At 42.9% G+C, this 24,220-nt stretch overlaps 2 protein-coding genes across 3 annotated transcripts in view; one reads left to right on the top strand and one right to left on the bottom strand.

Moving 5' to 3' along the window:
- prkcaa (protein kinase C, alpha, a) overlaps positions 1–24,220 on the top strand; it is a 137,967-nt gene that overhangs the window by 87,324 nt on the left and 26,423 nt on the right. The window contains exons 8-14 of one of the 2 annotated variants that reach the window (XM_084006021.1): positions 6–99; positions 4,421–4,450; positions 6,355–6,495; positions 6,606–6,779; positions 8,015–8,106; positions 8,218–8,280; positions 8,416–8,554. In XM_084006021.1, the coding sequence (XP_083862147.1) occupies positions 6–99; positions 4,421–4,450; positions 6,355–6,495; positions 6,606–6,779; positions 8,015–8,106; positions 8,218–8,280; positions 8,416–8,554 (733 nt within the window). The remainder of the gene's footprint in view (positions 1–5; positions 100–4,420; positions 4,451–6,354; positions 6,496–6,605; positions 6,780–8,014; positions 8,107–8,217; positions 8,281–8,415; positions 8,555–24,220) is intronic. The other variant, XM_084006020.1, reaches the window with a different exon arrangement.
- LOC311010824 (uncharacterized protein) lies at positions 18,289–22,724 on the bottom strand (the record flags this gene model as incomplete). Its single annotated transcript, XM_084005469.1, has 14 exons — positions 18,289–18,602; positions 18,766–18,891; positions 19,043–19,150; positions 19,680–19,784; positions 19,974–20,078; positions 20,205–20,288; positions 20,610–20,693; positions 20,808–20,885; positions 21,027–21,131; positions 21,354–21,437; positions 21,583–21,666; positions 21,791–21,868; positions 22,322–22,396; positions 22,520–22,724. 14 exons carry the CDS (start codon positions 22,722–22,724, stop codon positions 18,289–18,291), a joined length of 1,635 nt encoding a protein of 544 aa, XP_083861595.1.

Below are 24,220 nucleotides of genomic sequence, written 5' to 3' on the forward strand. Positions count from 1 at the left end.
TCCAGGTATAAGTTATTGTGCCAGGAGGAGGGCGAGTACTACAATGTTCCCATCTCAGAGGAGGATGACGGAAACGAGGAACTCAGGCAGAAATTTGAGGTGAGGATTATGCTGACATAACCACCACTGTCTGTCTGTCTGTCTGTCTGTCTGTCTCTCTGTCTGTCTGTCTGTCTGTCTGTCTGTCTGTCTGTCGACTTCAGTCATAGACCCGACGTCCGTACGTCATCAAAGCGTCACCAAGAGTCCTTTTTGCTGACGATGTGTTAATTCTGTATTTGACATACGCCTGAGTGTGAACGCGTCTGGTTCAGCCAGTCTAAGATCTAAAGCAGGCTCGTGTATTAGAATATGGACTTTTATGAATCTTAGCTACAGCTGTTCAATATAAATGACAGTGTGACAGGTGCAGCTTTCAAAGACCTCCTCAGTGAGTTGTGTTGTTTGTTTGATTCTTAGTATTTTGTCTCCCATCAGAGAGATTGGAGTCTGGAGTTGAATCAAAGCAGCCCGCCGACAGCCTTTGATATATATTGTTTTTCAGCGACAGGCAGCTGTCTTTTAATCTACAGAGCCATTTTCTTCCACAATGCGATGCCCGAGATGTTTTGATACCGCTCCTCGTTTGTTAATAAGCAGGCTAATTGCCTGGGACACTTGTTTCAAATGTGGTGCGATTGAAAACATGACATGTTATTGGGTAGTTCATGGATGTTATTACAAGCCGTAGAATTAAATATTGGAAAGATAAATGAATGTTCTCATTTGACAACAAACTAGCACACTACAGAACACTACAGATTGCAGTTGCCTCGTGATTTGTGAAGTTTTAACCTGGCAAATGTAGGACTATATTCCATTTTAGAGGATGGATGTGAACTCGTCATTGATCTGTGATTAATTCTTACTTTCACATTAATATGAAGTTTTTCTTCCTAACTAGACACGCTTCAGTGAGGAGCTGACATGATTTATTGAAAATGATTTTCTTGATCAAATGCTAATGAAGCTTCATGTTGATGATCATCACCTTAACTCCAATAATGAAGTGAAAAGTTTAACTGCCACCCAAACACACGTACACACTGTACTCTACGAGTCTTTTTCCAGCGGAGGCCACTGATGAGACACTGTTGGCTTGTTCCTTCATCCAGCTTTCTGCGTCGGTGTGTCTGGCCTGCTGAGAGTGAAGCAGCTCTCTTTGTTTTCCTCTGATTTTCTGCCTCTCAGTGGGAGCCAAATTGTCTGGAAGAGGCTTGTTATGAGTTATTTTTCATGACATTTCTGCCGCGCACAGTGGAGAGTTGTGGGTAAAAGGACAAATAAGGCAAAGGCTGGTTGTTAGAAAGGTCATGGTGGGGATTGAAACCAGTAGTAATTTGTAATGCATATTATTTTGGTGATAGAAGTGCTAGTTGTCTTATCATATCCTGTCAATTTGTGTCCTGTACTGTGAAGATCCAGTTGCTGACTCAGCACTGTGGACATATTACAGCCACATACGCATTGTATTCATGTACAAATTATAACTCTAAATTATCTCTACTTACCCAATATTAAAATAGCTTTATTAAACCTTTATGCAGTTGCACAAAATATGTAACTGCTTCGTTAGTTTGCCAAGCAGGAGATGCCAATTATGAGTGCTGGAAACATTCATATCCATCCGAATAACACAGAATGAAGAATGAAGCCAGCGGGTACATCCCGAATCTCTCAAATTACATCCACGTATCCCTGCTTGCATCTCTCCCAACGGGGATGCACGGAGAGACTCGGGGAAACCATACGAGAAGAGAGGAAACAAGAAAATATGTTTTTTAGAACAGTCTGTCCTGAAACACCTGCAGATGAATAACCTGCATTCTGTGTTTCTACTGGCAGAATATACACTTTATATATTCTATTCATTATTTGCATCTGTATTTATTGATATTCTGATTGTGAATCAATTATTTAATAATGCAGGATTTGATTATGGTCTATTGAACACTGGAAATGATTTCTGTCTGTTTCAAGAAAAAATTTAATTATGTAACTCATATCGAAGCCGACACTCAGGAATTATCAACCTCACGTGAACGTAAATGATGATAAATGTTGTAAAAAGTGTTTAATTGTTTCCATAATAAAAGTTAACAAGGGAAATAACAGATCACAAGGAGACAACTCTTTCTAATAAGTGAAAAAAGATATTTGTGGCCCTCCAATGAGGGGCATGTCGGCCATTAAAAGACTTCCATGGAGGCTGTTCTCCTGTATCCTCTTTGTGAGGAAATACTAGACTTGGGATGTACCCAGTGGTGACATGACAAAGACCTTTTTGGACTTCATACAGGAAGTAATGACGAGGAGGTTGTCATAGGAATAGGTCCACAAGTACATAATGTTTGGTAGTATGGGTTGTATCATGGGTGCTGGTCATTCATCCGGCTCACACAGGCAAGCGTATACTTCACACGAGTGACGTTTGGTAGTCATTTAGCAGATATAATACATGCAATCATTTGACTCAAAAACATTAACTTTCTTTTTTAACCTTGAACAAATTTAGTGTTTTCATTTTTTTCAGTCTTCCAGGTCTTAAAATGATTCATCTACTTGACTTCATCTCCTTTTGGACTCTATGCCGTGGAGAATGAGTTATCTCTCCTTTTTCGTCTTCATAAACCCCTCTGTGGTTCTCTCCCTTTTTCCCTCAGCTTCCTGCTCCCTCCCGTGTGCTTGGTGAGACTTATACTGTACAAATGCTTCTTCATCCTGTGTCACATTGTCATATTTAATGCTAGAGTTTCTCTCTTCCTCTCTCCCCTTCTTGCCCCCTGCACCGCAGGATTGCCAAAATCACTTTAGTCTAAAGGTAGCCTCCTCCTCTCCTCTCCTCTCCTCTCCTCTCCTCTCCTCTCCTCTCCTCTCCTCTCCTCTCTTGTCTTGTTGTGGTGACATCACCTCTCCTCATGTCTGATCATTTGTATGTGGTTCCAAGCTACTGCAAATAGATCCAGTTTACTAACAATGTGTTCTCTGGGTGTGTTTTGGGTTTCAGTTAAAGACATAAAGATGAATACAAAAAAGAAAATAATATGAAATAATTCAAAGTTCACACAGGCCTAATGGATATGTAATCACTGCTCCTTTTGTAGTCAGAAAAACCTTGAAAATGTGATAATTTCTTCTATTGACAATTATATCTACCATATGTGGACCATTGAGCCCTCTTCTCTTGTTCCTCAGAGGGTTGTTAGTAAATCCTGATGCTGTACTGCTCATTGTCCATGGCAATGCATTTGTCCACATGTGTGTATTTGTATTCTGTGTGTGTCTTGTCCATCCGCAATGTGTGTTGCAACTGCAGGTATAACCTGAAAGTATGAGGTCATTAATTTGACTTATCTTAGATCTTACATAAGCTGCTTTACCTGCCTTGTTTTCTACTTCACACGTTGACTCACTGGAATTATGAACTACAGAAATATTCCACACTGGCAAAAAGTAATCACACTTGTGACCACTAGATGTCAGTATTGAGCTGATATACGTTGCCAGACCTGTTGTCAGAACAATGAGCAACTGTTTTCCTGTGTGTGTGTGTGTGTGTGTGTGTGTGTGTGTGTGTGTGTGTGTGTGTGTGTGTGTGGCAGGGTTGTGTTGTGTGTGTGGCAGGGTTGTGTTGTGTGTAATTCACTAGGTCGTCATCAGTGTGCTTGCATTTTTCCCACCCTCAAATTGTCACATTGCTCAAGATTTGATATCCACTCCACCGTTAAATGTCCAGAGTTTAGGGGGTCTATTGGCAGAAATCTAATAATAGAATATAATATTTATTAGCGTGTTTTCATAAGTGTGTAATGACCTGAAACCTAGCATTGTTCTGTGTTTGTTACCTTAGAGCCCTTCATGTCGGATAAACCAATCCGATCCGAAAGCCACCGTAGTTCTCCCTCTGGAAAGGGAGGGGTGAGCAGAGTGGTATTCAGTTAGTTGCAATCTGAAACCTTACCACTAGAAGCCACTAAATCCTTTTACTACGCTCATGGCGGTAAATTAAATGATCACATAATTATCAGTGCTGTTGAGCATTTGAACTCTTGTTATTTCTCTGTGGCAGGAAAGGCCTTTTATAATTACATTGACTACATAAGAAGCTGAATGTATGTGGAATCTGTACTATATTATAGTATAATGTACTAAGTTATGTCTTGAACCTCCACCAATTTAAATCCGTCATTGACTCTTACATTATTCAAATGGCTGAAGTGCAATATGTAGTGTCATAGTATGATGACTGCATTGATGTCCTCTCTGTGTGTGGGAGCTTCCTTCTGTGGATCAGCCCTCAACTACCTGCGTGTAAAGACACCTAAACTCAAGTATACTAAGTGAGTCGGCCCTTTTGGCTCCCTTCTCCCTGTGGTTTCAGGACCAAGCGGTTGTGGAAGACTCTGATCAGGTGTGTCTGAGCGGGAGGAAGTAAGGCTGCTCGCTCGCTCCGCTCGGCCAGGCTCTTCTCATTGGCTAAAGCTTACAGGTGTGCAGTGATCTGGTGCGGTCTGCTCTGCTTTTGCGTTTCGCTGCTGCTCTCCCAGATTGAGAGCAGATGCCATTAACCAAACTAAAGCTGCTCAGCATTGATTGTCGCAAGTTAAATGTCTTTCTTTTTATTCCGAACAGCGTGAACTAGTGTGAATTGGGCTCATAATTAATCCTTAATCCCAAAGTGAAATGTGATGAATAAAGTTCTGTGTGATGCCAGCTGGTTGGATAACACCATCTCTTCCCGTCCGTAGGCTTCATAACGGATTTCTTTCATATGACTAAAACAAAAGTCACAGATGTTTTGTCACCATGTACTGAAGTGAATGCTGAAGTGACCTTCATTGGCTTACATTCTAGTGAAGGTGCAGCGGGATGACAGTGCTCAAAAGGGGCGTGACTTCCTGGTTTTGAGGACATAGAATAGGATCTTCTATAGGAAGGAAGCAGTAAATAACATTTCACAATTCAATACCAATGTGTAAGTTGTTGTTGAGTCTTCACTCCAGCTTAACTCTGTGTAGCATGTGGGTGTAGATTACAGCGATGGGGGCGATGGATCAGCATGGGTTTGGATCTGTGTTTGGCCTTGGCTGAGTGTGAATAATGGACCTGGCAATCTTGGTTGTGTTCCTGTGCAGAGAGGAAACACTATATCTGCATTTGTTTGTTGTTTAGCATTCACGCTGCCATGAAGTTGTGTATTTTTACGGCACAATGCACTTTGCTTCTTGGAGCATCTTGTTCTAGCGGGAGGTTACGCATGACTTCGGCATGAAGGAGGTGCACAGAAGAGAATCTTTGCCTTTATTTTTAAATACAGGTGAATGCATACATGTCCATGCATGTCACGGTGTGGTATCGCCCCTCTTCATTAGTCTCGCAGCCGTGCAACTTCCGTAGTGGAGAAATCACCAGTGGAGGTCTGAGGCTTGGCATCAACAGTTGAAATATCGTTTTAAGCCTTTACTTCACAATTAGATGTTAGCGATGTAGTGCTTCAAATAATGTTGTATCGGCAATCAATCTAGTGCAATCACAAGATGCTAATGTCCCCTTAATAAACATATTTCTGTATTCATTTCTGTATTTTTAATACAAGATGTTCAAGCATGTCTCTTCGATTCTTTCAGTTGTCATTAAAGAAACATATTTCTCCAAGTCTTAAATATACATCGCTAAAACAGGTGTGGTGCTTTTACTTACTGTAATAGTTTGTCATCATTCACACTTTCACCCCGTTTATCCAACAAGAACAGTCAATAATGAGGTTTGGATTTAATGAGAGGAAATTACTTTAAGATGCTTCTGTTGTTTGTTGGTCAATAATATGATAAGATAAAAGAAAGAAACATCAAATGTAAATGAATGCATCTGTGTTTGTAAGGAGTGAGTTTTTCTGTGAGTATGTGCTCCACCACGGCACCACATTCTCATTTCACTCCATTCATTTTGGTACTGCTTGGATCTGTGTATTGGGGCTAGCAAATGAGCTGTGCGTGTGAGTGTGTGTGTTCGTGTGTGAGCGCATGTAGAAGGGACATATGACATCGGATGTATTTTTCTGGAAGTGCTTCTCACACATCACTTCGAGAGGAAAGCACCACAAAGAAGCTTCGTCTAAGTTTCCCACCGCTTCAGTATCTTTTGAATTTCATTTACTTCATTTAATTTAAAACAAGGTTCACGTTTGGAAATAGTCATCATGTCAGAACAACGCAGTGAAACTTTATGTTGTGCGTGTGTGTGTGTCCGTGTGTTATGCAAAGTGCATTTTAAGATGTGTATCTTCACACGCCCCCCTTTGTTCCCTGAGTGCAGAAAGCCAAGCTAGGCCCAGGTAAGAAGGTGATCACCGAGACGGACGATGGCCACTCCAGCCAGCCTTTCTGCAGCCTGAGCCAGGTCAAACTCACTGACTTCTCCTTCCTGGCTGTGCTCGGGAAAGGGAGCTTTGGCAAGGTGAGCCGGCTTTGGTCAGCTCAAAAATACATTTCAAAATAGTATCTCTGGTCACCATGCAAGCTAAAGGAACAAGCTCCAACAGATCCTCTCCTTCTGTCTCTCTGAAGGTCATGCTGGCCGAGATGAAGGAGACTGACGAGCTGTACGCAATAAAGATCCTGAAGAAGGACGTGGTGATCCAGGACGACGATGTGGAATGTACCATGGTGGAGAAGAGAGTCCTGGCGCAGCAGGACAAGCCGCCCTTCCTCACGCAACTCCACTCGTGCTTCCAGACCGTGGTAGGTAAAACGCTCCTGGACACACATCAGGACAAGGCTCTCCAGGTCAGGTCGGGTCCAATTAATTCACTTTTAGGGGCTTTTAGCTAAACAGCGTAGTCCCAAAGTGTCCTACAGAACAGTAGAGGACGTGTTTGACGAGTACAATTATACAAGAAGAACAAAAAGAGGAGGAATAACAAACACAACCTAATTAGAAGGCTGAGGTTTGTGCACGTGTATTGACTCTGAGTCATGACAGTACCAGACCACACACAGTATGAGCGGAGAGATGTGAACTCATGAATGTGTGTATTCCCTGCGAATGGGAATGGGAAAGTTTCGGTGAAATCTGGTGCTTTCAGGACAACTAATGTCCAAAGGAAATATGTTAGAATCAGTAAATGTGGAGGTTTGATTCAATTGTAAAATATTGTTTTGGAAGGATAGTTAGTTAAAATTGGATTGGTAACTTTGAAGCTGTCAGCAGGGGCAGGATGTATGAGATATTGCTTTTTTGTTTCAACCCAAAGACATTTTTTTCCTGAATTTTTCAATGCCGTATTCCTCACATATATATTTTAGTGTCAATGTGAAAGAAATGATAATTTTCCCTAATCAGCATGGCGTTTGACGTGAGATTTCTCAGAGGCCGAGCTGAACTATAGCAGCTGATTAGAGCTGTAGCACCAGCAGGCAGACGGAGGAAGAGACACAGCTTGGCATCGCTAATAGCATATTCATGAACACACACACACACACACACACTGAAATACACAAGTTATCTTTTGGATGCAGGGGGCGTCATCGTCATGCTAGTCCAGGGTCACATCAGTTTTGTCAAACCTGATGGATGGTAAGTTTTGCTTTTTGAGGTCTGTTGCTTTGTCTGTCAAACACAGCTGGACCAGGGTCGAGCCAAACGTGGGCAGTTAGGGACCGGCAGTAAGAGAATATCTCCTGACAGATTTGCGTGTGTTGTGTTGTTTTTTTTTCATGAAGCTCCATGTTGAGGGCTTTTTAGGTCACCTTGTCAGGAAATGTGTAGCAGGAACGATGGAGTGTCTCGGACAGCGAGGTTAGGGGAGTCATGTCTTTCTGTTTGGAGCACCGTTGGTGAATAGAAATGTTGAAATGTTGTGTAATTTCACAGCTTTTGTGGAACATTTGCTGTTTTTCTTGTTGTGCGTATGATGTTGTATATTTTTTCTCCCCCTAAACCTTTTTTTCTACTCGCTCTGTCTCTATGACCACAGGACCGTCTGTACTTTGTCATGGAGTACGTGAACGGGGGAGACCTCATGTACCACATCCAACAAGTGGGCAAGTTCAAGGAACCTCAGGCAGTGTAAGACACGTCAAAAACTGACATATCTGATGGCATCTTGATGACTACTCGTTAACCACTGTAACAGCTTCCTTGTGTTTGAGGTCTGTCGATGTGTGGTTGTCGTTGCAGGTTCTACGCAGCAGAGATCGCCGCTGGTCTCTTCTTCCTGCACATTAAAGGAGTCATCTACAGGTGGGTATTTACTAGTTTACACAGCAGGCCTGGGCGGTGGTATGCTGTCAAGGTGTATATGGGTTTTTAGAAATCCCCACGGTATGATTTTCAATAAAGTCAACATCTTCAATGACTGTCTGTGTGCTTCCACAGGGACTTGAAGTTGGACAATGTGATGCTTGACTCTGAGGGACACATTAAGATCGCTGACTTTGGCATGTGTAAAGAGAACATGACAGAAGGAGTGACCACACGCACCTTCTGTGGCACTCCAGACTACATCGCCCCAGAGGTAAGGCTGAACGTGTGTGTGTGTGTGTGTGTGTGTGCGTGTGCGTGTGTGTGTGTGTGAGCGTGTGTGTGTTTCTGATGCATGAGGTCATCCCTGTCACTGTCTGGTCTGAGCCTGTGTCACCCCTGTGCTCCAGATTAAGGTCACTGCCTCGGGACAGATACACACACACTCACACACACACACACACACACACCCTCATGACGTAAGCATCCCAGTGTGACAGACACCCAGCGTGTCCGCTGGCAAGTCCAAACTTAACCCAAACATACGAGCCGGGGTCTCAGTGTGTCCCGGTGGGTTTTCTCCAAGATATAGGAGAAAACTGACATGACAGGACTTTTTCGGAAATATATATATGACAATATGACAAAAATGGGAATATTAACCCTGCATTTTGTCGGGTAAATGTTAATCTGGTAAGGCTAGTTAAAAAATGTCCTTAGCACCAGCAAAAAAATAAATAAAAAGATCACACTGACAAGGCCTGGTTAATGAGACATGAGTCATCAGATTTGTGACTTGTGACACACCTCTGGTATCACCACATTGCTCCACAAAGCAAAAAGAATTTCTCCTTGATAACATACATTGTTACATTTTTAAAATGATGATTGCAACTAGGAAATATCATGAAAGTATAAGGAAACAATACCGAGCAAACTTTTTGGAACTCGAGATTTTGCAAAACCGGATGCTTAAAGTGTAAGTTTGGCGGAAATTGAAAATAAAGCTATTTTCTGGATGAAAATATATCAACTAAGCCGTGGAGGAAGTAATTTTCGCTCATCACGCAGTTCAGAGCTAGCACGGGCGGAAGCTAGAGTCCAAAATCGCAAACAGTGGGTTAGCATGGGGCTAACAGCCACACGCTTTCAAAATCGCATTTTTAAACCACTAACATTGCTCAAAACAGCGCCAAACCTCGTCAGCAGCTTGCTCTGGGTGTCTACACATAAAACGAAGCACCAACAACTCAGTTCATGAACCCGAAGTTTATAACAGAAGACAGTTAAGAACACTCACCAATTCTACCCCTGCCAGCTCCTCGCGAAGGATAGTCCGTAAGTGTCGATTACCGAACGCAGCTCTCGTGTTCCCGTGTGAGATCTCGCGTGACATGTATGTGCTTCAGATAAGGCTGCTGTCTTGAACTGATTGGAAGTGTATACAAACTATCCCGACGTTTTTACCCACCGTTATTAACTTATATTTGGCCAAACTGCCACTAATTTAAAAGTATACTCGTTTTATTCTGGGCGAAATCTTCAGTTTCACTTTCACTTTTGCATTGCGTTCGGTAATCGACACTTACGGACTATCCTTCGCGAGGAGCTGGCAGGGGTAGAATTGGTGAGTGTTCTTAACTGTCTTCTGTTATAAACTTCGGGTTCATGAACTGAGTTGTTGATGCTTCGTTTTATGTGCAGACACCCAGAGCAAGCTGCTGACGAGGTTTGGCGCTGTTTTGAGCAATGTTAGTGGTTTAAAAATGCGATTTTGAAAGCGTGTGGCTGTCTGCCCCATGCTAACCCACTGTTTGCGATTTTGGACTCTAGCTTCCGCCCGTGCTAGCTCTGAACTGTGTGATGAGCGAAAATTACTTCCTCCACGGCTTAGTTGATATATTTTCATCCAGGAAATAGCTTTATTTTCAATTTCCGCCAAACTTACACTTTAAGACGATTCTGTAGGATCCCTTCTGATGACAACATCACACATTAATAGATGACAAAGATGGTGAGATTTTATTGATGGCAAAGAAAGCCTTCCAAGTTAGTCAGAAATATAAAGACACAATCTGAGACACAAATGCTCCTGGCATAAAGGCTCTCCTCAAGGAAGAAAAGAGGTAATTTAGTTCAGGCAATAAGGAGGAGCTGAAGATGGTGCAAAGGGACCCGAGGAGGAGGAGGATCAAGGAGGGGAAAACCCCTACAGGAGGAGAATAGTGGATCAGTTACATCAGAGCTCACCAGCAGAGTCTGGAGGGGCCTCAAAACCATCTCTGACTGCCATGAACCCAACCCCTAGTCGGTGTGTGAATGACCTGAACCTATTCTTCAATAGACTTGATCAGTTGTCTGCCCTCCCCCAGTCCAATCCTCCCTGACCCAGGACTGGTACGGCTGGTATCAGCGGAACGGCCTCCAGGTCAATACAGGGGAAACCAAAGAGCTGGTGGTGAACGTTCGCAGATGCAAACACACTTCTGGTACCTGGGTGTTCACCTGAACAATAAGCTGGACTGGACAGACAACACAGATGCAGTTTAAAGAAGGAGACTATCTGCTGAGGAGGCGCAGGTCTACAGGAAGCACTCCTGAGGACCATTTTTTGACTTTGTGGTGGCATCAGCTCTCTTCTATGCAGTGGAAGGATCTCGACTGCTGACGGAGAGAGACTGGGCTCGTTGTGAAGGCCAGACCTGTCCTTGGTTGCCCCCTTGATCCAGTGGAGGTGGTGGGAAAAGAGAATGATGGCTGAGCTATCATCCCTGATGAAGAACATGTCCCAACCCATGCAGTACGCTTTGACAAAACTGAAGTAACTTTCATTTGTTCATTCAATCATGTGCAACAACAATATCGTTGTAGACCACTGTGTGGTATCAATATATTCTATGCAATATCAACATTTCCTATAACAATAACTACTCAGTCCGTCTACGATCACATTTTTATATTTAGTTTTGTACTGTTTACTTATTTTACTAATTTATTGTCATTGTTCTGTTTTGTGTCTTATACTGTAAATGTTCCCACCACAATACTATAAAGAATAATCTTACCCCTATCTTATCTAAATAATTAATAATTTCACTTAAACCACGCTGTTAGAATAAACCATCTCATCTCATTCCCTGATGAGCTGCTAAACAAAAGTGCTGCATGTTCTACGTGGGATCTGGAAACAAGGCGAAATATCCATAATTCAATGCGGTAAATCTATTCATCGGCCCCTCTTTATTTCACCCAATAAATAAGAGGAAAGATCTGATGCTACAGCTTGTCACAGGCAGTTTATGCTTAATGTACTGTTGTGGCTTTTCCAACTTTCAAGCCATTATCAGTTAGTTGTTTCTATTTAATGGTGGGCTGGGTTATCGATTCCCTCTAAAAACCCCCTCTGACAGACTGCGAGGTTAATTGCGCTCAGCGGACTCAGGGTGAACATGCTGTGACCGCTCAGAGTCAGACTGACACTAATGCGCCAGCCAGCGATGACACAGCAGGGGTCGGCAGCGGCTACTGTTTCCATAGCACTGTGAGCAAGCGCACACACACTGAATGTCACAAACTTTATGCTACAGTAAGTCTCACACACACACACACACACACACACACACACACACAATGTCACACATCGCATGCATACACAACTCTGCATAGACATCTGTATGCACGCATTGTTTCGATACACAAACCTGTGCACACATGATTGAACTCAAACTCAAAAACACTCCTAAGTGGAGGCTGACCTTAAGAATTGGCTGACAGTGGTGACATTTTCAGAGATGATCAAGAGGAAGTGCTCCTCATATTGTGTGTGACAGAAGGACCCGGGCAGATTCTGTGTCAATCGTGAACAACTACTCGTGCATCTCTGAGATTTGAATACAGTTAACAAATGAGAGGGTTGTGGGTTAGTGGTTAGGGTTGATGATGGGTTTTTGATTATCTCGCTGGACAAGCACCTTAAATGTTTCTTTGCCATGGAGCTTATTTTCTGCAAGAATACAAAATCCCTGTTGACATTTTGACAAGGGAACCACACACACACACACACACACACACACACACACACACACACACACACACACACACACACACACACACACACACACACACACACACCTGTCCACATGCTCAGGTGTTTGAGGGAGTACATTTCGATGTATTTGTGGTGGGTTCCCTGGTTGTCAGCACACATGTGATACAATGCAGTAGTGTTCTTGCACACACACACACACATAAACGCACGCACGCACACATACACAGTTTACTCTGACCTATATAGCCAGTCATTGGTAACTCCTGTCTGGGAGGAATGCTCACACTAATGTGAATTTACACCTCAATGACTTTGACACAGAGAGGAAGAGATAGCGAGGGAGGGAGAGACAGAGAGAGGGAGAGAAGGGAGATAACAGAAAGGAAACACAAAGGCGACATAAGGTATTAACTGTGAGGAAAAGAGCAGAAGGGGACAAGTGTAGCCAGGCAATGAAGGAGAGAGGCGGAGAAAGCAGGGATTGAGAAAGAATTTGGCCTAAAGATGGCTCAGTGCTGCATTTCAGGAGTGCATCTGAAGATGTTTAGCTGTCTGACACGAGCCATTTCCCTCTACGCCCTAGTTGGTCCCCACTGCAGTGTGGCATTAGGAGGTGTGGGTGTTCACTTCCACCCTCTCTCACTGTGGAATGAAACAGCGGTTGGGGTGTTTGTAATGTCAGGTGATCTAGTAAAAAGTCTATCAGTCATAGAAGAATTGCAGCTGTTTAGATGCTCATACTGTCACTGAGATGTTCCCCCTCAACATGTTTATGTGTTATGATACAGGATTGCAGAAGCGTAGTCTTTTCTCATAGAATTCTATACAATCCGATTTATTTTCGCAAGCAGAGTTGTCGCCCCCTGCTGACTATTACAAAGAATGGCGGTTTTAGGCACTTCCCTCAATTGGCTTGGCTTTTCGGACCTGGAGGTTGCCATCTGCCTATTTCCATGGAGAAGGGGAGACGTTTGAAAGGGTTAAACAGCAGAAACATTTGTAGTATGCGTGTATGTATGTACGTATGTATGAATATATATATATATGATGTCATCTAGCGACATGTTCCTGTCGGGCAAAACGTTTCACCAGCTCAGAACAGCGTTTCCAGATCAGCACTATTAGTAGTCCTGCAAAATCACTTCAACTGTAGCTGGAAAAAGTGAGTGAGATGTGAGAAAACGTGGGGGTGGGGGGTTAAAAAGAGAACGTGAGAAGGAAATGTGAGAAAAAGTTTACTTCTCTGTCAGATTCTTAAAAGATTCAGCAATTACAGATATGATTTCTCCTTTTCCGTTATGTTGGGCTTGATGATATAATCCTTCCTCTCCTCTTTGCCGAGGAACTCTTTGCCGAGTCGGGCATGGCCCCTAAAAAGGGTGTAACTATGGTAACTGCAGTAACATTTATTGGGATTTAGTGTTAGCTGTGCTGAAATACAAGACAGTCACCTTTGTAGAATCAAATAATTTGTCTTTACTTTCTTGTAACGTCTACAATATTTGCATTTATTTATCCTCATAAAAGGAAACAGAAAGAACATGAAAGAAAAAGTGTATGTTTGGATGATGTGTCTTTACCAAGCAGGGAGGATCTAATTAAAGATGCTGTCCAGATGCATTGTGGGTAATATAAATCCAGGGTTTTGGGGGCGTGACTCACATGGGAGTAAAAGTCAGGCTATCGCTGTCTCTGCCGCTTTCATTTGGCCATTTAGTTCACGAGCTGCCCCAGTTATTATGGAAGTGCAATGTTAAACTGCAGCAGCATCAGCAGCCCTTTAAGTCACACAGTTCATTTCATAAAAAGATGTTGTTCATCTTCTGTGCCAGGATGCTCATGGAAACCCCAAGGCTGCAAGTTCAGTGCATCGATCTTCTGCATTTGGTCGCAAGTTGCCATCCGCGCCTTATGTCCTTTCTTGCAATACACCTGGGAAAGACTCTTTTTGCATTGTCGATCCGGCCCTGGCAGTCCTCTGCATGCCCAGCATTCACCACATCCAAGAGGAACATCTGATCATGTGACTGCTGGTCATAAGCTTTCCACCACCACCACCTGTATTATTTCTTCTCGATGTAACTGTGATAGAATATAGCAGATTATTTACAGTAATTTAATGTTATGTGCAAAATGGACTGTAAATACACAACAATATGGTGGTGGTTGAGTTTGAGATGAAGAAATGAAAAGTGATCGACAGTTAAGTCATCATTGACTTCTGTGCATCTCCGTATTGAGGAATGTGTGTTGCCAAAAACAAACAACCCCCCCCCAGCATTATCCTTAGTGAAAGAAACCAAGCACAACAGGCACATGTAGCACAGGAAAAATGATAACAAAACAGACCGTTAAAGCATGGCTTGATGCACACTGTGTCTGCTCCACAGCACGCACATTCCTCAAAGGGATCCGTGAGGAACCAAGACGCAGATATTCTAGCAGCACCTCGTAACAGTGTTGGTCATGAGGGCGCTGTATCGCCAACCGTACGGTTTCAGTATGGAGGACAAGGTTTGTAGGAGGAGAGGTTGTGTGTGCTGTGTACACGTGCGTGTGTGTGTGCATGTGTGTGTGTGTGTGTGTGTGTTTGTGTGTGTGTGTGTGTGTGTGTTAAGTGAGGAGAGTAGCCTTGAATAGCTAGCAGTCTGATCCACAGCTGTCATGTAGTATTAGGCCTAATGGCAGAGAAATGTCTGCAGCAATGCCCGTGTACACACACACACACACACACACACGCACACATTACGGTTCGAGCATAGGTACGCGAATAACACAGATGCACACAGATACAAAGGTAGATTCACAAAAAAATGTTTTGACTCTAGATATTCTAGAGCAAATAATTCCAGACTCGTGTGTATGAAGATACATGTAACAGTTATCCAAACCGCATTTACTGTGCACGCACACATACGCACACACACACACACACACACACACACACTTGTACAGCAGTGATTCAGAGCAGCTCTACTGGCCAGAGGCTTTCATATAATAAAGTAAAAAATAAAATGGGATGAGAGCAGGGAAAGTCAGACGCAGGTCACACTTGTCTTTATTCATCACTCGCGACCTGGAAGAAGGAGAGAGAGCACTTCATGCATTTATCAGTCCCATGCATGCAGTAAAAAGCAAACAAACATCTTTGCACATAATAAATAAGCGGAAAAAGCCGGAGACTCAACGCGGCGGTTCAGAGCACGAAGGTCACCCCGCCTGAAACCGCGAATGTCCGCTGGTGTGGGTGCAGACAGGCGATGGGTGGCAAGGGCAGCAAGTCACAGTGGCGTCACATTAGCACAGCGCAGCGCACGATGGCCTGAAACTGATCTAAACAGTCGCCTTTTTTTGCTGAACTCTAATTGTCCTTTCTGCTTTTTTTCTCTCCTTTTCTCTATTTTTGCCTCACTTTCACTGACTCTGAATCCAACTCTTTCACCCGCGTCTGACTTTTAAGTCTTTCTTTCTCTGACAGTGTAACAATAACATGAGAGTACAGCAGTTTATTATTTCTGCAATCTGTAGAACTTTCTTTTTGTAATTTGGGGAAAATTAAGAAGTCTCGCGGTCTTGTTCTGTTCTCTGCTGGCTTTGATGACCAAGACAAGATCATCTGTGTTCCTGGTATTTTTGTGTTACTTTTGCTTGTATTTCTTTATATTTAATGAAATAAATAAACTTATAATGTCTTTAATGTTACAAAAGAAAACATGTCTGATCTCATCAGACTCCCTTTCTATCCCTCTCCTTTCCGTTTTCATCTCTATGACACAAAACGCCATGAGGCTGCCGATCTCCTTGCTACATTGACCTGATGTGTTTCCACGCTTAAATCTCTGATTGCGCGTGTATTCAGTGAGGTCAGATCTCAGTGACACACCGCAGCCGATGTGCCACATTAGGTCTTCGATGATGACCTGTCAAGCACTGGCCTAGTTCACCATGTCGTGGTGAAAATGTTTCATTTTGGCAAATTCAACAATGTGACTCCCCTCATTAAAGATGTGGCTGTTTGTGTTCGGAAGTGGATAGAGAGATCCATAGCGTGCAGGTGTATTTGTTTCCTTGTTAAGGTTGTTTTTCTTTCAGTCAACAAGGACAAGGAGTCATCCCGAGAATGTTGTTGACGTATTTCCACATTGGCAGGGAAAAACAGTCTTCAGGGGGCTTCCCTGAGTTCATTGGCAGCTGTCAGGTCAGACTGAAGGTCAGCTTGATTCCTGCAGGAGGCAGGATTTGCAGCTTTGGGATTTCAGGCGGAGGTTTCCCTCTCCATGCAGTCTTTAACCCCGAGCTAATTAAAAACATTGAGGCGAGATAAAGGAAAGGGGTGCTTTTCCCTACTGCACCTTCCTGCTGTCTTACCAAAGAACTAAGGAAAGCAGAGGATTAAGGCTTAGCACTTCCCACCATCTTCAGGCACCATGATCACTTTCATGCTAAGAGATGCGGTTTAACATTGTGCTGGAACTCTGGATTACACTCTCATTCGTATTCTGTTTTGCTTATATCATCATACACCGATGGCTACGTGCAATACGTGAGGTGTGTGTGAAAAAGATATGCACAGTTTTCTGACCTTTATTTAACAAAGAGGTCAAGCAGAGCACTGAAGAAACACCATTGGGTTATACCATCATTTATTGTAAATATAGTGTGATATACTGCATCTGTTTGGGTTTATGACACAATAATAATAATGACAATAATAATAGAGATGAGGGGCCAAACAGCTGAAGGCTGTGAACCCCATCGTGGACATGGAGGCAGATCGAGTGGAGAGCTGGGAGGAAGACGAGGATCGGAGTGTTCGGGATGGAGTGTATGGCTGGAGGAGTTCAGAGAGCTAGGGGAGAGCGGGATTATTGAGGGTTTTGAAGGTGAGGAGGAGAATCTTAAAATGGATACGGTGTTGGACAGGCAACCAGTGGAGTTGTTTGAGGATGGGAGTAATGTGTTCAGAAGATGGGGTTCTGGTGATGCGGACAGCTGAGTTTTGGACCAATTGGAGTTTATGGATGGACTTGTGGGGTAAACCAGCGAGGAGAGAGTTGCAGTAATCGACCCGGGAGGTGACGAGGGCGTGGATGAGAGTAGCGGTGCTGCTGGATGTGAGTGAACGACGGAGACGGTGGATAGTGTGTAGGTGAAAGTAAGCGGGCCAAGTGAGATTATTGATGTGTTTTTCAAAAGAAAAGTGCTATCGAGGATGACACCCAGGCTGTGGTAAGTGAGAAATTGGAACATTTAGAGAGGGTGGGCTTGGAGCCAACAAGAAAGATTTCAGTCTTATCACTGTTGAGTTTTAGGAAGCTGTGAGCAAACCAGGTTTTAATTTCTTCCAAGCAGCCAGATAGGGAAGAGGGAGGAAGCATGGACGTGAGTTTGGTGGACAGGTAGATCTGGGTGTCATCCACGTAGCTGGGAAAATGGATGATATATTTTCTAAATATATAACCAAGTGGAAGTAAATAAATTATAAAAAGGAGCGGCCCCATGACCGAGCCCTGGGGAACACCACCGGTGACTGGGGAGGGTCGTGATTGGAAATGTTTAAGTTGTACAAACTGAGTGTGACTGGAGAGGTGAGTGATGTGTTGGTGATACCGATGGAGGCTAGAAGGCTGAGGAGGATGTTGTGAGAGATGGTGTCGAAGGCAGGAGTCAGATTGAGTATGGTGACAAAACCGGAGTAAGCAGCCATTCGCAGGTCATTGGTGACCTAAGCTAATGCTGTTTTAGTACTGTGTAGAGGGCGGGAACCAGATTGAAATAGTTCATAGTTCAAAGGTTCTTGTTGATGAGGTGAGTGACAGTGTCTCACAGAATGTATTGACATAATCATAAAATGTACAATGTTGCTTGCATACTGTAAAGTCATTTCTAATGTGCATCACAAATGATAGAGAAGCATCTATTATTTTAGCGATTGTCAAATTCAAATAGTAGCAGCAAAGTTATCGAGTGGTTTTGGGCACGTCACTAGGCATGCTGTACAGCAGCATACCGCTGAAAGTACACAGGTTGCGATGGCTGTCTGCCCAGACCCAGGACCTGGCTTCCATGCGCATATCAACCTGGTCTCCCTTCTGAAGCAGCAGCACTACGCCATTTGAGCCATTATCAGTGACGTCAGAGGCTGTCGGGTGTTCGGCGGTGCCGACAACCGCCTCGCCATTCTTGTTCAAGAGTAAAAAGCCGGGGTTTCCTCCATTAGCATGAGAGTAGAGGGTAAAGTGGTAGACTCCACTGACTGGAGCTGTAAAGACTCCTGAAGAGAAGAAGAAAGAGGATGATGAGTCATTTTAAAATAGTATTAGTAGTAAATAGTATTTACAGGAAGTGGGAAAAAGCAATGAGCCATGAACACAATATGATTGGATGGTTATGAATGTATCCAGTGATTACACAAATAAGTTTCTGCAGTAATTTACCTGTGGAGGGATCATAGCTGTCACCGATGTTGGTGATGACTTTCTTGTAGACAAGTGTGGTCTCTACCTCAAATGGCCCGATGTGCATTTGGTTCTCTTCCAGTGCAGCTGAGAAGGCCACTTTATCTGTCAAAGAGCACTATGCTAATAATGCATTTTTCTTTTAAGCTACACGAACAAAGTGTATAAATACAGCTTGAATATTGTCTTAAAGGGGAAAATTGAGAGCATTTTGAATCAAACTTACAGATTCTTCTTGATGTATAAACCTATTTACCTCCAGTCATTGTTGTCTTAACCTCCTCCACTGCTGCAGCTGTTTGGTCAACCTTATTCTTCAGCTCCTCTTGCTCAGTTTGATTTGTTTCCAGTTTGGCATCCAACTCTTGATGAAAATCAATACAATATATCTGAAGTCAGACTGATGACGAAATATAAAAACAATGACTTTGTCATTAAAAGGAGAAGAATATGTCAAAGATATATCGAGCAGCTGTGTAAAATACAACATATTTAGTCTGAGCTTTCTGTTTCAAAGTTACTAACTACTGATGTCACCGACAGCAGAAAGAGTTAACAAGACAGCTTTGATGAGTTTCAGTTTGTTTCTGTCGAGTTTTAATGACGTGCGTTTATAATAATTGTTAAAGTCTTAAAATAGACCTATATGTTTGGAATTTGTGTATATTGTTTTGAGGACAGCACAATCAATATTCCTACATGAATAGTTAATACACTGTTTTCTTCGAAATAAAAAATAACAAAACCTTTTCCAAACACCGGTACACTGTCTGCTTTTCCAATGCTAGGAGGGATTCTTGCCTCTGCAGCTCCAGACCTGGACCGACCCGTCCTACCAAGGAAGCATCCTTAACTTTGACAAATACCAAGTGGATCAGTAATATTAAGCTTGCCTTGATCAGCTGTTTGAAGTGCCTCCATGTCAGCCTCCGTTTTTTCAAGCTTTGCATTCATCTCCCAGCCCAGAATCTCAGTGGCATTCAGTCTGGCATCCAACTCTGTGGGAGAAGTGAAAGAGATAGAAAACAGTGAGAACAAGGGATTAATATTGTGGCCGTAAATTGATTTTTTTAAATAAAAGCTGGTCACGGTTCCTAACATTTTTTACCTTGATTTAATTTCTCCAGTGCAGTACATGTTAACACCCTATACCCAGATGGAAACTAAAAAACGTCTTCTTGTTTTACCTTGATCAACAATCTTCAGCGCCTCCATGTTGGTCTTTGTGTTTCCAAGCTGGGCAGCCAAGTCCTTCCCTAGACTCTCACTGGTCTCTAGTCTGGACTCAAACTCTGACGGTTAAAATGGGGATAGGAATTAATTTCTGATTTCAACACCCCCAGTCTGGAGTCTTTTGGTTTCTGATCACTTTACATTTACATGTATTGGACAAGTGCAATTATCCCTTCATGTGTTACCTTTGATTTCCACCTGTAATTGCACCAGCAGGGTTCTCTGCTTCTCTGTCTGGACATCAGTGGAGTTCAGTCTGGCCTCCAGATCTATAAAGTCAAAATCATCAACCATGCAGATAATTCTCTCAAAACTATGTTCCGGGGCTGGGGGATCATTCAATATCATCATTGATCTTCTTTCAATGGAATTGTGATGAAATTGAATATGGAGATATTGTGATAAACAGTTAGGTCTTAATTAAATGAGAAAATTCTCAGTACCTTTCATTTGTCAAGTATACACACGAGAAGACACAACCATGCAGTTATTTCATAGAGAATATGTATGTATTGTATTGTTATCTCTAAAACATTATAGTGTTTATGGTTGTATATTAATGAATTAATTCATGAATGCTATTTATTTACCTTGTTCAGCAGTCTGCAGTGCTGTCACATCCATGTCAACATCTCCAAACATATTCTTCAGCTCTGTTAGTCTGACGTTCAGCTCTATTTGTTTAAAAAAAAAGAATGCTTCACTCTCCATTCAGTGAAAAATGAAGTAAAATGAAAGAAGAAATCCCCGTTACTCTGAATTAATAGTTGACTTGTTTGTAGCGTTACCTTTACTTTCCCTCTGCAGTTGTTCCACTTGTGTGCTTTGACCCTCGAAATCAGTGGCATTCAGTCTGTCCTCCAGTTCTGCTCAGTGAGGACGGGAGAACGTTAAGATACAAAAGAGAGAAAGTCTCATCCCGACACATTACAGTACAGGCTGCTACTAATGTATGTGTTTATTTAAAAAAACAAACATATTCCTTTTATGTGTCTTTCTCTCTTTACCTTGATTAATGGTCTTCAGTGCCTCCACCTCCGTTTCTGTCTCTTTGAGCCGGCTATTCAGCTCGTCCTCTAGACTCTCACTGGCCTCTAGTCTGGACTCCAACTCTGACGGGAAAAAATATGAATTATTATATCCTGAATCTGATAACCCTAGGGTGGCGTGAATAGTATGTGCAGGTATAAGCAGGGGGATAGGACGTGAGATGAAATTCAAGTATTTTCAAATTATTTTTTTAATCTTGATCAGCAGCCTTAAGCCTGTTGGCCTTTGATCACATCTTTAAAGTGATCCCATGCATACAATGATCTCTACATGTGTGTATGCACCTTTGATTTCCACTTGTAATTGTGCCACCAGGCTCCTTTGCGTTTCTCCCTGGACATCAGTGGCGTTCAGCCTCGCAACCAGTTCTGGAAGATTAAATAATAATAATATAGATAGTTCCATGAAAAAGCTGTCTTACATTCTTTTGTGAAAAGAAAAAAATAGTCCCTCCATTTCATTCATTCAATATATTGTGTACATAATCATGCAGTAAGAATGTAGTTCATTTACCTTGATCAGCAGCCTGCAGCGCCTTCACGGCCACGTCGGCGTCTTCAAGCTCATTTCCAAGTTCTATCAGTCCGGCCTTCAACTCTTATTTGTTTGAAATGAGGGAATAAATACTGAATGATTTCAAGCAGCCTGAGATTAGATGAGCTGATACAAGGAGGAGATTTATTTTGCTGCTGATTAATGATTGACTCCTTAGTTGTATTACCTTTGCTCTCCTTCTGCAGTTGCTCCACTCGTTCGCTTTGGCCTTCCAAATCACTGGCTTTCAGTTCGGCCTCCAGTTCTGCTCAGTGAGGACAAAGAGGATTAGAGTGAACAAATGACACGTTTGATAATCAACATTAGAATTTGAAACTTCTGTACATATACAGGTTGCAGCCAATGTGGGGGGAAAATAATAGGGAACCACCTTTATTGACTATAGTATTGACCTGCTTCTTTAATAGATCAAGTACTTCTGTTTGGATTATAGGTACTTAAAATAACAAATAAAGGTCTCCCGGGTTATGTTTCCTGTTGTGGATAAAGTGTCCTCACCTGTGTATTGCCGCACGACTTGCTGCACATGCTTCCTCTGCTCCTCTTGCTGCATCTCACTGATTCTCAGCCTGGCCTCGTGGTCTTATTTTTCCATAATGGAAATAATGCGATAGAAATTCATCAATTGAACAACACACAGAAGTTTTAACTGAAGGGATTTCATCGATAAACAGATGAAAGGTACCCGTAAATGTACCTGTGTGGCCGTTCTTCAGTGCTTCCAACTGTTCCCACACTTCATCCATCAGGCTGTCAGCGGCCGTCCGCACGTCTATAACAGTAAATACGACAATGGTTGTAATGCAGTATCACTGAAGGTGAAATATTAAGTATTAATGCTGGATATGCGACCAGGTCTGCATATACAACCACGCCACCGCCTTCCCGCGCGTACCCTGCGCTTTCTGAAGCTGCACCAGTTGCTCTTCGGCGTGTCGCAGCTCACTCCTCTGTTCATCCAACACATCCATCACCGCGCTGAGCAGAGCGTGGCGGCCGGCTTCAGCTGAATCATCCTGAGTGTGTGTGATAGCAGTGAACCTCTGTCCGTTCGCCTCAGACAGGCAGCAGCCGAGCAGGACGAGTAAAAACACCCTCATCTGTGGGCCGTCGTGCTGTGACACCTGGGGGCCGGGATATCCAACCAGGGCTTTTAAGTATTAGTTGGCCGTGTGAAAGGTTATGTAAGGTTTGTATGTTGTATGTTTACATGCAGTTGACCATTTGAAGTTCACGACACATATCCACCAAGGTCAAGGATGGTGTTGTGATAAGAGGCTTTCACACAGTAAAATACAGTGGAAAAAAAGTACATCACGGCCCTATACATGTAGTTTTATTTTAAAAAACATCTGAAGTACCACCTTTTCTATCACATTGCAAAAAAATGCCTTGCAGATATGTTGAGATACTTTGTTTTCTAAAGTGCTGCCCGAAAATATTCAGAATTTCACGCGGTAAACATTGTGACATTATAGACAGCCAGTAGTAGATGGTTATATGTACTTAGTTTAAGTATTATTATTCTTTAATATATTGTTACAGGTCAGTTTCTTGAAGAAGAAGTGGTCACGTCACACAGCCTGTGACATTGAATCCATGCTCTGTACATTATTTCTGCTTCTGTAACTCTAACAGTTATAGTGACATTCAAAGACGCATTAGTGCACGCAAGTTTGTGCACATGCTCGCCTTTGCGTATGAGGCTAAACACGTGGATGTACAGCGTGTCCAGCCGGCTCCCATCAGCCCTCAGGACAGCGTCATGACTGTGGAGTGCAGATCCGGAGGTGTTTTGGTCCGCCTGTGTGTGCTTGTGTGTGCTCCCTTGGGACAGGCAGAGGTCAGGTGTCAAGCAGCGAAGGTTACAGAATGATACGGGACAGATCTGCTCTCAAACATCTTGGTGCATAATGTGCGTGTATCTGTGTTCAATATGTTGCCAATTCTTGTGTGTAAATGCGTGTGTTGCTCGTGGACTGTCCCGGGGGGTGACGTGTGTGCAGCAGAGGTCAAAGATTAGACATAGAGCAATGTAATTGCCTTGTGTGCCTTTACACACCTTTTTGTTTGGGTGTGTGAATAAATGCAGTCTTAACATATGGGCTTGTGTGCTGTATGTGAGACTGAACTGCACCTATGCACATGGCTGCACCAGCTGCTGTTACAGGGCAGGAGAGGCTCCGGAGAACTGGTCGGATGTGTGAGTGGCTCTGAAGTGTAAATACAGCATGAGAGCCTTCGGAGGGCCGTGAATAGGGTCGAAGCGGGTGACAGCGTTAACCTCGGCCAATGTCAGAGAACCCCCGGAGGAAATGTGACAGTTAAGAGAGGCTTAATTCACATGATCCAGCAGAGGTTCATAGCAATTTTTGAGGGAAATTCTTCACTTTCTCTTTATCGCTCGTTTGTTTCTTTTTGTATTGCATTTAGATGTAAAAGATGTACCTGCTATACTATTTGACCGGTTATTTGTATCGGCCGAACTGGGCTCTGATTGGCCGATGGATGTGCAGCCTCCACCAATCACACGAAGGCGTACACTGATTTGAACGGACGCTCCATACATGAGGTCAATGTGTTTCTGAGATATCAT

This window comes from Eutrigla gurnardus, assembly GCF_963514095.1.
Source record: "Eutrigla gurnardus genome assembly, chromosome: 3".
Classification (NCBI taxonomy): domain Eukaryota; kingdom Metazoa; phylum Chordata; class Actinopteri; order Perciformes; family Triglidae; genus Eutrigla; species Eutrigla gurnardus.